The following is a 17,484-nucleotide window of genomic DNA, read 5'->3' on the forward strand; positions in this document are numbered from 1 at the left end:
TAGTGTCTAGATCTAGGGAAGTAATGCTACCCCTCTATTCTGCTTTGGTTAGACCACACCTGGAATATTGTGTCCAATTCTGGGCACCACAATTCAATAGAGATATTGACAAGCTGGAATGTGTCCAGAGGAGAGTGACTAAAATGATAAAAGGTCTGGAGAACAAGCCCTATGAGGAGCGGCTTAAGGAGCTGGGCATGTTTAGCCTGAAGAAGAGAAGGCTGAGAGGGGATATGATAGCCATGTATAAATATGTGAGAGGAAGCCACAGGGAGGAGGGAGCAAGCTTGTTTTCTGCTTCCCTGGAGACTAGGACGCGGAACAATGGCTTCAAACTACAAGAGAGGAGATTCCATCTGAACATGAGGAAAACTTCCTGACTGTGAGAGCTGTTCAGCAGTGGAACTGTCTGCCCTGGAGTGTGGTGGAGGCTCCTTCTTTGGAAGCTTTTAAACAGGCTGGATGGCCATCTGTCAGGGGTGATTTGAATGTAGTATTCCTGCTTCTTGGCAGGAGGTTGGACTGGATGGCCCATGAGGTCTCTTCCAACTCTTTGATTCTATGATTGGTGAGTTTCTTGAAAAAAAAGTCCCCTTTGGTTTTAAGAATCTGATTTGTAATCCTCCTCCTTTTCTGGCATGATCCAAGACTGCGACAGTTGAACGATATCAGCTTAACTCGATCCAGCATTTGTTTGCATTCTTCTGTTTCTTGGTTGGTCCCTGTTATTGTTATTATTGCTATTCTTCAAGTTTATTAATTGGGATCATTGTTCATATAGTACTTATTTCTTGTAGTCTTGTTACTTCTTTCTTCTTTTCTTTATTCTTTCTTAACTTTGTCCTCTTCTTTCTCTGTCTTTTTTCACTCTACACCTCCTGCTTCTCTTCCTTCCACGTTGCTCAACTTTCCATCCAGGACGCATTGTGGTTGTTCAAATAATTCTTCAAATAGTTCCATTCCTTGATCCACTGATGTAATATTGTAGCTTTTCCCTGTGTATTTAAATTTCAGGTAAAAAGGGTACCCCCATTTGTACAATATACCCTTATCACGGAGTATTGTGGTACAAGGGCGCATTGTCCTTCTCCAGCTCACAGTCTCTGGGCATAAGTCCTGAATTTTGAAAGTCTTTGTTTGGGTTTCTGTAAAGTTCCTTATCCTAATATTTGATCTCCTGTTTCTGTCTGCCAATGAGATAAAATTTAAATCATGTCTGTGAGAGACAATTTATAGCTGAAATAGATCTTTAGTATTGGATGTCATCTGCTGTTCCGCTGTTTCCATCTTTGACCCCAAGGAGTCAGTCTTTCTTTCTAAAGTTGTTTTTTCAGCCTGCTCAGCAGCTTGCAACTCCAGATTCCTAATACTAGGTGTGATCTTTAGAGTGCTTTCCAAAATCATATTTTTTAATTCTTCAATTTGAGTGCTTTCCAAAATCATATTTTTTAATTCTTCAATTTGTGTCTTAAATTGTGCTGAGAGTTCTAAATTTGTTGGTTCTTGGGGCTCCTGAGGTTGCTTGGGGATCTCTCCTTGCTTTTCCCCCAGTGCTCCCTTGTCATGCTTTGTCGCCAGTATTACTTCTCCTTCCTCCTTTTCTCTTTGTCTCTCTGTCTCAGAAGCTCTCAGCGCAGACAGTCTGTCTAAGCATCTATCTGAAGGTTTCACTCTAACTCTTAAGTATTCTGTAACTTTTGTAGTAGTTAGTTTCAATTTATGGTCTTTATCTCTTCTAGCAGACAGTAATCATGATGTGTTTTCTTATATTTGCTAGCCGGGAACGATCTGAGCAGAGCGGTTGTGATCCTTTCGTATTTTGGAGATTTAAGTCATTATTTTCTTCCCTCTGGAGCCAGCGAATTTAGCTGCTATTCAGCGGAACATGACTCCACCCCCTCACTTATTTTATTACTAATGTTTACAGCTTGGCCATGTTTACAACAATATCCCGCCATGGTTAGAGGACCACAATTTGATTGGGTCTGTGTTGATGATTTCATATGTTCATCTGTTTTATTTTATTGTATTTTATATTGTGCTCACTCTTACATTTTGTTTTAGGCATGTTGCGCCATCTGTAAGCCGCCCCAAGTCCCTTCAGGAAGATGGTGCCATGATATAAGAATAAAGTTATTGTCCCATACGTGTTAAGCACTAGTTTGCAGTTTAACTTCAATAGTGCATGCTGTCCAGGATTGTAATTGTGCTAGTGTTAAGACACATATTTAACTGTTGTGAGATCTACACCCCAATTTATATGTAACTTGAAAGTGAATGGACCACATGCTCCACTTTTCATTTTTGCTATTCCAGGAAATCCACAATAAAATTCAACGGAAGATACATATACGATGTGCTCACTTTGGTCTAAGCAAAGAAAAAAAAATTAGAAATATGTCAGTAACAAATTCCAAAGGCTTAGGGAGACATTTGCAAGCTCTCAGGGAGTGGTGAATCAGGCTCTGGATCGCCCAAGTTGCCTGCTGCTTCTTTCTTTCCATGTTCAGAATCTCATTTTTTTCCTGCTTGTAATATTGATATATGAGAGGGGTAGGGTAGGTGGAGGCATAGATTTTTTGGATTGCTATACCTTACTGTTTGTTTTTACTGTTCTTTGTTTCAAGTGTCTGTATTTACTGAAAGCAGTACACCTGATGCCTCTGAACATGCTTCCCAGTCTGTTCCTATGGTCACAACATCCACTGGTAACTTATCAACCACTTCAGAATCTGGGACAGGTGATGATGGCGATGAGGTTTTCGTGGAGGCAGAATCGGAAGGGTAAGTCCGTTCACTTTACTTCACCTTCAACCATGCCTATGTATATTCTTACAGAAATACCTTCATTCAGATCATTCACTTTTCTTTCCAAAACTCATTGGAAGCATTGTTTTTCTAGCAATGAAATCTTCTCATCTAGATCAGATTGTGAAGAGCACATCTGAGATTTCCCCACATTTCCAGTACAAATGCCAGTTTGTAGTTCGTTTTGGCAGTACTACAATTACAACAACAATTTATTTCTAACCCACCCTCTCTCCCCAGGGCAGCTTACAAAAGACAAAAAACATAAGTAGCAAATAGAAGTAGAAAAAACAGTTGCACAAGAATAAAGGACAGGTTGTCCACAACCCAGGAGTGCATGATCCTCCTTGGCCCAAAAAGCCGATATCACAGTATAAACACTCACTGATATGAGGGTACATAAAACACTTGCATGAGGAAGAACGGTACAATGAATTACAAGTAATGTAAGCAATAAGAGAGACACACACACATATGGTTCTGAACATTTGAGACTGTTCTCGGTACCAAGACCCCCGGTACCAGGGCTAAGGAGGTCAAGAAACCAAGATTGCCTTACTGAAGGCCGTATCCAGCCTACGCCTAGTGTCCAGTCTGTAATGTGACACAAATGTTAAAGGGTTCGACCAAATTGCCGCCTTACAGATCGAGTCCGATGGCTGTCGAGGTGGCCATCTCCCTGGTCGATCGAGCCTGAACGACCGGAGAGGGCTGACAACGGGCCAGTTCCAGTTCAATCACCCTGGAGATGAGTGGGAAGGGAGGAAAGAGGTAGAGGAGACCTTCTGACCAGTCGAGAAGAAATGCGTCGCCGAGGCATCCCGGAACCGCACCCGGTGGGAGACGGGCACTGAATCAAGGAAGTTGGGTGTTCACAGGAGACTTGAAGAGATCGACCTCTGGCCATCCCTATTCTTCAAAGAGGAGAGTCAATTCTTGTGGGTCTAATCTCCATTCGTGAGACGACGACCGTGTTCGGCTCAGGAAGTCCGCCTCGACATTTAGAGAGCTCGGGAGGTGCAGCACCAAGAGTGATATCGAGCGGGCTATGCACCAATCCCAGAGTTATTGAGAGAGCCAGCAACTTTCTGGATCCCGTTCTGCCCTGTTTGTTTACATAGTACATGGCTACCTTGTTGTCCATGAGGATCTGGACCTTCTTGCCCACGTCCAAGGAGGCAAAGGCTTTCAGGGACTTGAAGATCGCTAGGAGCTCCAGGTAGTTGATGTGGTTTAACCTCTCCTTGGCCGACCAAAGGTCTTGTACGGCGAGTTCTCCTGTGTGGCATCCCCATGCGAACATCGATGCATCTGTCGTGAGGGTGATCGATGGGGGTTCGGGATGGAACGGAATACCGTTGCAGATATGACGCCGAATCATCTACCAGTTCAGAGACTTTCTCACGGCCATTGGCATGGCACTGTGATCCCTGATCGGGTGGAAGTGGTCGAGAAACCATCTTTGCAGGGGTTGGAACTGCAGACTTGCACCGGAGTCACCATCACCGTCGAGGCCATGTGGCCCAGCAGGACCTGGACACGCTTGACCATTACCATGCGGGCCTGTTTGCAATGGAGAGCTTTGAGATGGAGCTCCTGGAATCTTGCTTCATGAAGATACACTGACTGAGTCAGCGAATCGAACATGGCGCCTATCAACTTTATGATTGTTGTTGGAGTCAAGTCCGACTTTTCGGTATTTAATTACAGGCTGAGGCTTTCCAGAAGGGAAAGAGTCTTTAGGATCTGCGCCCTCAGGGTTACTGGCAAGTGCGCCACCAGTAACCAATCGTCCAGGTACGGAAAAACCCGGATCTTCTGCCTTCTGAGTTATGTGGCAACCACCGACATACATTTTGTGAAGGTTCTTGGAGCCATTACGAGGCCGAATGGAAGCACTTTGAATGTGTATGTTTGGCCTGCAACTTGAAAGGCCAAGAAGCGTCTGTGTCCTTGTCTTACAGACACGTGGAAGTAAGCGTCCTGGAGGTCGATGGACACAAAGAAGTCCCCCAGCCAAGGGAGAAATTGCTCCTTTTCGAAGAAGAGTGTCGACCTCTGATAAGATTGGCAAGGAGGGCTCGGAATCGATGATGCACCCTGTTGGAAGGAGCTCTTCGAACTCTAACGCATAGCCCCAAAGTGCTGCGAATTTGTGCAGCACTTTGCAGATAAAGTTGCTCAAATATGTCAAGTTGGACTCCAGTTTGATCGCAGTTCCAAGAGAGGTGGCCGAAGCATCTGCTTGTCCGGTTTTGTGGGATTCCTTTCGGCTTGTTCGTCCTGAGGATATGGAGGTGGCCCTTGGAGCAGTGAGAGTTATTACGTCGGCTCTGGACCTTTGCCCGTCTTGGCTAATTAAATCGGCCAAGGATGGTCTGATTGATTGGTTTATGTTAATCATCAATATATCGTTGGAGCAAGGAATTTTTCCATCAGGCTTAAAACAGGCTGTTGTCAGACCACTCCTGAAAAAGACCTCCCTTGACTCCACGGTCTTGAATAACTATAGACGAATCTCAAACCTCCCTTTTCTGGGCAAGGTGTTGGAGCGGGTGGTCACTGCTCAGCTCCAGGGCTTCCTGGATGACATCAACTACCTGGATCAGTCACAGTCTGGCTTCACACCTTGCCATGGCACCGAGATTAACTTAAGGTTAATGTTAATGTTGCATTATTGTATTGTCCATGTTTTATTTTAATTGCTTGTATTGTTGTTATTATTGCTTGTATTGTGTTTGGGCTCAGCCTCATGTAAGCCACACCGAGTCCCTTGGGGACATGGTAGCGGGGTACAAATAAAGTATTATTATTATTATTATTGGCGTTCTCCACAATCTTGAGCACCCACACATCTGAGGTGATGAGTCGCCAGGCATCGATGTAGTGTGCTAGATGATCGCCCAATGGCGGGTGTCGAGGGACTGGGAGCTGTGGAGTTTAACATGGTAGTGGCATCTGTACCGAATGACAAGCCAGTATCATCCGAGAAGGCGTCAAACCCGGCGCCTGGGATGGTTGTCGCCTGATGCATGTCGAGCTCTGGGGTGCTGCTGTTGCAGCTGGCGACACTGCTGGGGTTCCTGTTGCTGTTGCTGTTGGGGTTGCTCCTGCGGGATCCCCAAAGGATGAAGTGTCTGGCGGTATGGATACTGTAGGTATGGAGCCTCATGCCAACTTCTTGTGTACTGGAACCACCGTGTCCTCTGTGCCTGGGCCTGGTTTTCGATCCCACATTTGGATGCTAGGATCTTAAAGTCCTGATTTGCTTTAAGCTTGTCATCGGTGCCTGCATTAAAGATTCCCAGGGCATCAAATGGAAGGTCTTCGATGACCTGCCTAGAAGAGGTCGACAAGCCTGAAGACCGGAGCCAGGCATGCCTCCTGGTGGCGACCGTGTGGGTGATCATCTTTCTAGCTGTGCCACCAGTGTGCTTTGCCATCTGCATCTGGTTATGCACCAGAGAATTCGCTTCCTGTGGCAAAGTGGTCAAGCCCGTACAATCATCCTCTGACATGCGTTGAAAAAATGGAAGGGCTTTCTCCCAGAGGATCTGCTGGTACACCCCCATACACACACCATAATTAGCCATCCTAGCCAGGAGGAGGGCACCCGAGTAAAACTTCTGACCGACAGCATCAAATCTTTTGCCCTCTCGGTTCGAGGAGTGTCTGCCGAAAGATTGTGCTGCCTTCACGACCACTGAGTTTGGATCAGTGGCGTTCCAGCCACTCCAAGCCCTCATCGTCTGTACGGTACCACGCCTCAATTTTCTTTGAGGTGGGCGGGATGGACAGTGGAGTCTTCCACGAAGCCTGAATAACGTCCAGGAGGTAGGGAAGAAAGGGCAACAAGGAAGCCGGTGGTGCCTCAAATTGGACCCATTTGAAGACTGGCTCTGGTGGCCTTGGAGGCATGTTTTATTTCCAGGCCTAGGGTATCCACCATGCGGGCCATCTGGTCTGCAAAGGCCCTGACATTGTCTGTCGGCGGCGGAGGATCTGCCTCGTACACATCATGTGTCGGGGACCTATCGATGCCCAAGGACAGTACCGTGCCAGAATGCACCGATGTGGCGAGTTCACCATCTTCCTCTTCTTCAGTCTCAGATGGGGGAGGCGAGGAGGAAGAAGGGGGCTGTAGAGGCGGAGATGGCGGAGGGAGTTGAGGAGAGGACAGTGGAGGAGGCTGTTTAGAGGCTGAGGATTGTGCTGAATGAACCAATCTGGCAGTCTGCCTTCTTTCTGGTGTAGCTGTAGCTAGAAAGAGCTCTTGTCTGGCAGTAAGTCCAACTGGTGGAGGTGAATTTGGCACCTCGATCACTGTGTCCATCGAAATCACTGGTGACTCCGGACAATCCTGTTGGATCTCAGGAGGCAGCTTTTCCTCTTGAATAGGTTGAGATGGGGGTTTAGGCTGAACCAGCTGAATAGGTGAAGACCTCACTTATAAGGTGGCCGATGAGGCAGTAGTCGTTCTCCTCGAAGATGAGGAAGAAGAGAGTTGAGGCGCCGGCTTCTTTTTTGCCGGCAGTTGGGTTGAAGTTCCCTTCGACATCGTCTTCCCAGGAGTAGGAGGGACAGACGAAGAGGAAGTTGCAGCTCGACACGATTCCTCGTGTACCCTCTTAAAGAGATGCAAAACAGCAATCTCGGAAACCAGCTTGAAAGCATCTGGATAAGAATCAAGGGAACTAGGACTCAAAAAGATGTTGCTGTAGGCATCTACTACAGACCTCCAAGCCAGGAAAAAGAACTTGATGAAGTCTTCTGCCAACAGTTGGCCAAACAGGCACAGAGAAGAGATGTAGTAGTCATGGGCGATTTCAACTAAACCGATATTTGCTGGAAAACAAACTCAGCCAAGAGTATAAAGTCCAACAAATTCCTTGCTTGCCTTGCAGACAATTGGTTTTTACCTTCCCATATCCTGACATTTCTTCAGAAGATGCCAGCCACAAATGCAGGTGAAACATCAGGAGAAAATGCTGCTAGAGCACAGCCATACAGCTCAGAAACCACACAACACTCCAGTGATTCTGTCTGCAAAAGTCTTCGACAATACAAAAAGTGATCTGTTTGGAATGCAGCATGGTTGATCTGTCTCCAGGTTTAACTGGAATTTCCAAATGGTTGCAGGGTGGAATTCATATAAATTAATTCACTTCTGGTGTAAAATGGCATTTCAACTGATCTTGTGACAGTTCCATGTCCCCTGGGGTATCCAATTATGTGGCAACGATGGCAGGAAAAGTATTTTTACCTAAGCTTTTGTCCCTTTGAGCAGCAATGGGTATGGTTAATAGCTTGCAGAAGTTTTCTGCTTACTTTGTGGATACTGTGTGGTCTGAAGAGCTGCTACTCTTCCTAATTCTGATGGATGAGCTCAGTAATTTGAATGCCAGGTTTTCAACCTCAGAGAGTGAGCCAGAGGATGTGGTGTGTGTTGGAGTGCCCAAAATTTAGAATCACTGCGCTTTCTGCTTCCCCCTTGACCTATAAATTCACTTCCCTACAGTTTTATGTCTGCCTCTTTTGCCTTTAGAATTACTTCAGAGGTTGGCCTAGAAATCGATAGCCAGCAGGAAGAAGAATCATCTCAAGCTCCTGATGAGTCAGATCTTCCTTCCACCAGTCAAGACCCTCCTTCTAGTTCATCTGCAGGTATAATTCGGTCCAATTGAACACATCCATAAAATAGGATAATTAAGCTCTGAATTTTATTTTCCATTAAAGTGATCTCTTAGCTCCTCCCTCCAAACACAAGAACACTTTGTCTGAATTCATGAAATAAATGCTTGGTTATGTTTGGGTGCAAGTGGCAGAAGAAAGAGGGCAATTTAGAAAAGATTGCCTGATGGATATTGTGTTCACCAGTTCCCCAATATAAATGCTGTATAAATCTTTTGTTTCCTATTATTATTGAATAAACTTCTCAGTACAGTCCCATTGGTGTATCGCCATTTAATGCTGAGTTACAGTAAGTCATTATGAATGTTAACTAGACAGTAGCCAGTTATTTTTCAGATAGCGTTTGTATTTGCTGCACTTCCATAAATCTGAAGTACAAAATACACAAAACACAGCTTCTGTATTTAAATGAACCATTACTATACTTGCTAGCATCACTTATCGAACCCTAGGCACAACCCTTATTCTTGTGTCCCATGTCATTTCCTTTTCAGACACAAGCAGTAATCATCCCAAGCCTTTCCGGAGGGTTAGACTTCAGCCACCAACATTAAGAACTGGCGTTCGTGGTCGTCAGTTTAACAGACAGAGGGGTAAGCATCCTTCAAGGCTAACAAGAGCATTGACTCATTCAGCCTTTCATAGTTCTTAAGAAAATTGAAGGGTGTACTAAATACTATTGTAGCTATCAACAGATTTCTGTACATCCGAAACTGCATATTATATCCTACCCTAGATACTTCTTCCAATTAAAAATAACAAATAGCTCTTAAACCCTGGTTTCAAACCACTACATAATGCTGGCTTTACTCTTTGTCTTTGTCTTCCTTTCCAAAACATTGAACACCTTGTTAGAGGGAGTAATAATTTAAATTGTCTAAACACATGTCAAGGAGCCCCCGGTGGCGCAATGGGTTAAACCCTTGTGCTGGTAGGACTGTTGACCAAAAGGTCGGTGGTTCGAATCTGGGGAGCTGGGTCAGCTCCAGCTTCTCATACAGGCACATGAGAAAAGCCTCCCACAGGATGGTAAAACATCCGAGCATCCCCTGGACGATGTCCTTGCAGGCGGCCAGTTCTCTCACACCAGAAGCGATTTGCAGTTTCTCAAGTCTCTCCTGACACAAAAAAATCTTATGTGAAACCCAGAAACAAGTTTCATTCTTAGGATATGGAATAAAATTACATACTAGCTAATTTTAATATTCATGAGCTCCAAGTTACATTTCTGCAGCCCTAAATCCAATTACTAATTCCATATATAGACCCATTCAATCAGATCCTGAGTAGTTCCTCAGTATTTAATTACTGGACCGAATCAAGTTAGTATTGGATTTCAGTGGAAGTCAGTTTGAACTAAAAAAAAGTATTTCCAGGTATGACCTGCTATCATACCTTTAGGGGAAATTGAGCAGAAATGTCCAGCCCACATTAAGCATATGGTGTTTATTACACTTCTGATTCTGAGCAGACTGTCCTATGTTGTATGAAGGAATTGCTCTCCCCAATGGAAGGCTTACCAGGAGGTTTATGGGAAGTTAGGGATGCCAAGAAGTCCTGGAACACTGTCATTTAAAGTAGCAGAGGAATAATAATTAAATGGAAATATATGATATTGTTCTGCTTTTTCTTACAGGTGTAACTCACGCGATGGGTGGTAGAGGCGGCCTAAATAGAGGCAATATTAACTAAGTTCTGTACAAATTTTGGAAATGGTGTATGCTGTCTAATTGCATTTATTCTGTACTAGTGTAGCTTTAAGCAGTTTTTTTAGTTTTCAAATTAGATTGGTGTATGAACATTTCATTGTATTTTATTAATAAAAATGAGAGAAATTGTCAAACAGGACAGCATTTCTTTCTGCTCTTGGAGTCTCCACATCATTCTGCAGGACACTTGTACCAAGCATTGGAAACAGTCTGTCCAGTCTGAAGTGTGACTGGTCTTGCTATTCTGCTCCCCACATCCACGCTGTAATATTGATCTGAAAGAGAATGGGAGAGAATGATGTCTACATGTAGTCATATTAAGGTCCAAAAGTACAAATCTGGATTACACTTGTAATCCAGTACAAAAATATGTGAAACCTATGTTTTCTTAAGTCCTCAGAAGCCTCCTTGAATGTTTTATGTGGAGGGCAGATGGGAGAGCCTGCATATTCATTGTATCACAGCCACCCTTTCCCACACTGACCAGTTGAATCTTAAGCGAAAACTGTTCCAGTTCATGGGGAAGCTGCTATGCCATATGTCAACATGTGATTGAGATGCTGTGACAATAAACTGTGACTTGCAGAAAGATCCTACTCACATTTCTCCAAAATCTGTGCTACTGATCGTGCTTGGTACTGTAGCTTTGTGTGGCTTAGTAGCTGGTGATATAGCCTCAGAAATTAACGATTCCCTTCCCCCTTCCCACTAAAATGAAATAGACTTCAGATACCCATGAAAATATCTAACACATTGCTGATTTCTTATGTGATTTGGCAGTAGCGTGATTTTAACTCTTGGTATCTTAGAGCAGGGATTACACCTTCCAGGTGTAATCCAGATTCTTATCCATAGCTGTCTTTACCACTGGCCACACAGGAAAAGTCTGATGGCAGCTAAAGTTCAATAACACCCCCTGGGCCAAAAGTTGCCTATGTCTAATATTGAACTTCAGCTTTTGAAATATCCTATCAATTTTGTACTTGCCTGTAACTGAGTAATCTGACACCACGGCTATTACTAGCTACTTATTTTTTAAAAAGTACTCAGGCACACACAATGGTAGCGACACACAATTTCCTATAGATTCCTGTTTGAAAACAAATTATTGAATGTTTCTTCATCATTAAAGATGAGTGATTTTAGTCAGAACATACCTTTAGAAAATGCATAGTAATCATAGCCATCTGGTTTCTGATAGTTAGGAATTGAAATAACAGAATTTACTTCTTTTGGAAATCCTCTCCAGTAAGTTGTCACTTTGACCTCTGGCTGCAGTATTCCTGCAAACACATAATAATCTCTCTTAAAGTTAGGAGTTAACATAAAACACTCAAAAGTGGGACATGGCCCATGAAACAAAACATTTAGGTAACTTAAACAAAATGGAACAGTTGAAAGAAAGACAGCTATGGTTCATTCTTTGGGCACAACTAACCTGGAACGATCTACATCAGTGGTTTGCAACCTATGGGTCCCCAGATGTTTTGGCCTTCAACTCCCAGAAATCCTAACAGCTGGTAAACTGGCTGGGATTTCTGGGAGTTGTACGCCAAAACATCTGGGGATCCATAGGTTGAGAACCACTGATCTACATGATCAGGTTGATTATTTTTAATTCAGTGGGATTTACGGCCTAACTGCAGATTGTAGTTTAACTATAAAAAAACCAGATGTGCGAAATGGCAGACATCGGTTTTGATTTCATTTCAAAACTTTGATCTACTCCAGCAACCTCCTGTTTTGTTTTGGGAAGATTCGAGCGTGGGGGGGGGGGGCGGTGTTTGGATTAGTAATTCAAAATCCAAAAGTTTCATTATAGTTTCAGTAATATTCAGTCTACTAGCTCCAATGTGGAAATTTGTGAGGCTCATTTCTCCATCATTTTAATGACTGTTGGGATTAAAATTGCCACATTATAGGGCACTGTTAACTTGCCAAGTTTCAAAACATTTCACTCATCCACTGATTTTTTAAAAGTATTTATTTATTTATCACATTTATATACCGCCTTTCTCAGCCCGGAAACAACTCAGGACGGTTCACTGTCGTCAACAATTCGATACCTCCACAATTATAAATACAATTGAAACCAAATATAAATACAATTAAAACATTTAGCATATAATATAAAACCATACAAAGCCATAAAAAACATAATCAACAGCATCTCCTTACTAAAATTGTTATCCGGTTGCATTGTCAAGTCGTTCCGTAATTTCATCTTTACCTGATTATTTTACAAATAAAATTTCTTTTTAGAACAAAACCAAAAAAGGTATCCTTTTGTATTTCTCCACAGTGGCAGAAAATTGGTTGTGCATTATTCCTGCCAAGTTTCAGAACATTTTGGTCATCCACTGTTTTTAGAAGATTAAAATAAAATGAAAACACTTTAAATGCCCTTTTAAAACTCAGCCCCACGCCCACCCACACCTCCCTAGCAGAATTTGGAAAATAAAAGTTGAATAATTTTAACAGAGGAAAATAGATATTCTGGGTGTCAATGAAGGGACACAAAGAAAAAGAATTATCAAAAGCTAAGGTAGAGCATTGCTCCTATAAGTTTTAAGAAACAGGAACAGGCAGAAATCAAACAGGGGAGCTATTTATAGACCAGCTTTGCAGAAAGCTGTGTGATCGGCTTTCTTCTGATTGGCCAACAAAGAAAAAAAAACTATGCAGCTGCCCTTGTTAATCATGTCAACCAGAACACCTCTCCCTCCCCCTCTGAGGTGAACGGAGTAAGATGTTAAAACAAGTCTTTTCCAAATATATCCAAAAGATTCGGGGGCTTGTGTTTCGATTCGTAAATACTTAGGAAGCGCCCTTCCTGCTTTGTATTTTGACAATTCATATCTCCGAAATCTGAAATGATTTCTGGAATTTTGCACACCTCTACAATGTACCTGTTGGTTGGGTGTTGATCTGAACAACCGGGTAATGCTGGACCCTGACGCTGCGGATGAAATGCTGTGGTCTGACTGCACGTTCAAAACGCCTCCGTCTTCTAATGACAGTTTTTGGTTTATAGATCGGATACTTCACAGACACAATTTTCTTCTTGCATTTCTTTGGTCCTTCTTGTTTATAGGTGTATTGTTGGAGATTCCCACCTACGTTGACAAAAAGGAACCACAATAGCCTCATGTCTTTACCATCTGCAGTATTTACTGTCATAACAATTGGGATGTCTCTTTTTAGGGTGGTTTTATTCAAATTTGATACAACAAAGACAATTTACTCAGATTTATCTTTTTTGGAGCATAGGTTAGGGAATGAATATGTATTTAAGAATCCTTTCATTATACAAATATTTTTGTTCCATACATTTATTCTAAAAGCTATTGATCAATTAGATTTTCCTGATTTTAAAAAAGACATATTTAAGATTTAACCTTATGCTCATTTCTCTGACATAGGGCAGAATACCATTTAGGTAGCACTTGCTGTGACTGCTAATGTGACATTTAAGACCAGATTTCATGTTCCCCTTGAAAACCAGTTTTTCCTCGGACACAGTTATGTGGATTTTGCTGGTTGAAGTTCACATACATTACATTAATTGAATAACATTTTATCAATTATTTTAGATAAAGGAATTCAACCCAAATCCATAGTATCATACAAAGCAAAGGCAGAGTTTCATTATGTTAGTTATCTACCTAAATGTAAACTTTACAGTATATTAATATATTCTTTAAAATATGCTTAAATAAAACAGCCAAACTATTTAAGTTCGATATATAGTATTGCTCCCAGTGCTTTAGTAAGTGCCAAAAGTATGAACCCTACCTTTTTTAAAGAAATATACAGATTCAGGTCTGTTCCTATGTTTAGCTACAGAGAGTGCTCCTGTTATTCTTCCACTTAGTCCTCCAAATCCTTTTATGATTAGTTTGGGATAGCCAACATCCATTACATCGTTGGTGAAGCGCCAGTACTGAGAATCCTGAGAATTAAAATGGATAAAATTATAGCAAGCCATAAAAAGTAGCATTAAGACCTAATGCAGTTTAATGCATTCAAAGGTAAAATTCCTGAGATTAGGGGGCATGGGACAGGAAAACAAGAAGTGTGGAGCAAAGCAGTAACTAGTTTTCAACCAAACATGTGACTTGGCATTCAAAATGTGACACTCCCAAGCTGCTGCCAAGCTTGGGTAACTTCCAAAGTTTTGATTGTTTTGATTGGTTGTGGGGAGGTCTTTCAAAATATTCCTTGGCAACATATATTAAAGGAATGAAGCAGAAAACATGGTCAAAATGTTACCAAGAACACAAACATCTTAAATTAAGATTAAATCTTAAGGGGATTTGTTTCATTAGCATACATTTAATTTACTTATTTTTATTTCCTGTGTATTTATGAAGTACTTTGAAAGTAGTTGTTATACTCCAGGAACGTCATTTTTGTGGCTGCCACAAACTATGTTGAATTGGTTGAGACTCTAGGAGTTCCCAATCTTTAAAAAATCCTGCCCATGATTTCTCTCTTATTTATGTTATTAATTTGTCTATTTCAGCTACATCTGACCATTTCAGAATTTGCTTAATGCTAGCAACCTTCTGGGATAAATTAAACAGAGACTAGTTTGTCCGAGGCCACCTGTTATGCTTTATGTCTGAATAGAATTCTGAAATTGAGTCTTTCCTGTCTAAATCCAAGGCTAGCATGAGGCACACAGCGGTATGAGAGCCTTAAATGCTCTAAGGTAATATCTATGATCTGTGACCATTGTCTATGCCAGCCCAGGTTGACAATTTGGAGGGCCATAGGTTTCTCATTCATAGAATCATAGAATCAAAGAGTTGGAAGAGACCTCATGGGCCATCCAGTCCAACCCCCTGCCAAGAAGCAGGAATATTGCATTGAAATCACCCCTGACAGATGGCCATCCAGCCTCATTGTTGCTTTACACCTAAATCATAATTGCTCTCAATTGGCTAAAGCTTAGAAAGCAATGTTTCAGTGAAAGTGCACACTTAAAAGTCAACTATGCAAGACTAAGCAGATTTGATTGCCCTCTTATCAACTGAGCCAACAATGCAAAACATTGCCTGTAGCACAAGGCATTTCAGAGGCATCATCCTCTGGGCCACTGCAAAAAAGTCTGATAAATCTACATTGCATCTTGCAACAACATGTCCTCTTCTGTCATCTTTAAATCTCTACATATAATAAACATTGACTGCCAGCATTTCAGAGGTCATTTCTGCTTTTAATGCTATTTAAAATTCCAGCTGAGGAATAGGAAATATTTAATATTAGGTGTGGTACAGTGCTCTGGTATTTCCTGGAAACGATTCCTGTTTTTCAAACTGTTTCCATATTAATTTGTAAGTCAGATGTTTTTACCAGGTGACTAACCCCTGTGGCAGGTTTTCTTTTTACTTCATAAAATAAATAATGTGCACCAAAACCAGATTTTCACTTGGGCCAAAAAAATTGAAATTATACAAGATGCTTGCAATATAGAGACTGCAGTAATTTTTGGACAAATGACTTAGATTAGCCTTTTGATAAACTACCCAAGTTCCTGGTTAATGGCCAACATTTTAAATGCAAAGCATTTGGAGTATAGTCCGCCCTCTGTATCCAGGTACTCAATCATCCATGGCTTGAAAATATTTTTAAAAATTCCAAGAACCAAAGCTTAGTTTTGCCATTTGATGTAAGGGGCACTATTTTGCTACACCTTTGCATATAATAGGACTTGAACATTCACGGATTTTGGTTTCCACAGGGAGCCCTGAAACAAAGTCCCAGCAGAAGTCAAAAGCCCACTGTATAACTAAGCAATGTTTGAATAAAAATAAAAATACACAGCACCCATTGAGTTTTACAACAGGTAGGAGGGACAAAAAGATTAACATTAGAAAATTATATTTTCTAAATGTGTGCTACTCAGCACATGTACCATCTGAAAATAAATATTTTCCAATATGTAAAAGTGAATGTGAAAATTAAACTAGAGAACAGATTTAGTACATTGTTGGCAGAGGTATAGTATCAAAAATGAACATTGTTTTGCCATAGTATGTGACTTCCTTCATTTTCAAGTTTTGAGTTAACCATGGTATATTTTGTGACTGAACACTTGAAGGCAGGCATAATTTGAAAGTCTGGGTGCTGACAGCTTTCTTTGAGGAAATCCAATCATGGCATGGGAAGTCTGACACTGGGTGACAGACCTCTTTGCTTCTCTTTGCTTCTGAACTGCCACCCCCTCAAAATGTGAAATTGTGCAAAATGTCCTTAAAATTTTGAAAATATTGCATCCAGTCTAGCTCCTAACAAAAGGGTACTAACTCAATCCAGAATTACAACTATATATTTTGCCAGTTTATTTAAATTTTCGTAGTTATGCGTTCATAGGAGTGCAATAAGCAATCTGCCTACAATCACAGAAATTAGTTACAACACCAGATACAATTTGAGAAAATACAGCTAAGGGCAAAGGAGTAAAGAAAAAAAGTAGATGGATGACAAGATTGGAACTAGAAAGAATCTAGTTCCAGAATGTATAGATCTAAAGAATGTTGGAGGAATTTGCTGCAACCAGATAACCGTTAGATGCTAGTTCTGCCTGCCTTAAACTGTTTAGTTTCTACTGCCAAATATTTGCCATATTTTGCTTTACAATGGTTTTATGATTGACTTTGAATGCTTCTTGGGAGACCACAAGGTCTCCTCCAACTCTATGATTGTGTGACAATTAAAATTAGACATAAAGATCTTGGTACTATATGGCATGCCTGGGCCCTAAATCTATACACATAATAAAAATGAAAAAGTGTATGTGTGTATGTGGTGGAGGTGCCCACTTTCACAGACAGCATCCTGCCTTGAGAATCAGGCTATAGTTCCAAGTGCTAAGAAGCCTCCAAAGGTACTCCATCAACTGACATTGCAGGTTATAGTGAGCGCCATGAACATGAAGCCCAAATGCTGCCAATGTCCTCACCAAACACTAGGGCCCACCACCCAAGGAATGCTTGCATTCGGGGAGAATTTCATTCTAGATTTGCTGTGTTTCCTCCACTACAGGCAGGCATCCCTGGGTTCATTGTGTGGAATTTGCATGGCCCTGCCCACTGCCTCTCTCTTAACCCTTTCCTACCCTTTCCTATGGCACACAGCAAACACAGAGGAATTGATCAGCAACTGAACATACTGGGGGGGGGGGGGGTTGGGGGACTGACTCAACAGTATGGAAATTGTAGTAATCTGGGAGTAGTTGTTCACCCTTATCCAGAGAACACTGAACCCAGCC

The 17,484-nt window shown here is 41.8% G+C and overlaps 2 protein-coding genes across 5 annotated transcripts in view; one reads left to right on the top strand and one right to left on the bottom strand.

The window, feature by feature from the left end:
- Positions 1-10,342, top strand: part of TPR (translocated promoter region, nuclear basket protein) — an 85,489-nt gene extending 75,147 nt beyond the window's left edge. For both annotated transcript variants that reach the window (XM_060774511.2, XM_060774513.2), the window contains exons 48-51: positions 2,628-2,784; positions 8,354-8,472; positions 8,994-9,092; positions 10,136-10,342. In XM_060774511.2, the coding sequence (XP_060630494.2) occupies positions 2,628-2,784; positions 8,354-8,472; positions 8,994-9,092; positions 10,136-10,191 (431 nt within the window). In that variant the 3' untranslated portion in view covers positions 10,192-10,342. The remainder of the gene's footprint in view (positions 1-2,627; positions 2,785-8,353; positions 8,473-8,993; positions 9,093-10,135) is intronic.
- The window catches only part of PRG4 (proteoglycan 4), a 71,160-nt gene continuing 63,972 nt past the window's right edge, over positions 10,297-17,484 (bottom strand). For all 3 annotated transcript variants that reach the window (XM_067467609.1, XM_067467608.1, XM_067467607.1), the window contains 4 exons: positions 14,004-14,160; positions 13,118-13,324; positions 11,366-11,491; positions 10,297-10,483 (listed from right to left, as the gene is read on the bottom strand). In XM_067467609.1, coding sequence (XP_067323710.1) covers positions 10,380-10,483; positions 11,366-11,491; positions 13,118-13,324; positions 14,004-14,160 — 594 coding nt within the window. In that variant the 3' untranslated portion in view covers positions 10,297-10,379. The remainder of the gene's footprint in view (positions 10,484-11,365; positions 11,492-13,117; positions 13,325-14,003; positions 14,161-17,484) is intronic.

The sequence above is a fragment of the Anolis sagrei genome, chromosome 4 (assembly GCF_037176765.1).
Source record: "Anolis sagrei isolate rAnoSag1 chromosome 4, rAnoSag1.mat, whole genome shotgun sequence".
Classification (NCBI taxonomy): domain Eukaryota; kingdom Metazoa; phylum Chordata; class Lepidosauria; order Squamata; family Dactyloidae; genus Anolis; species Anolis sagrei.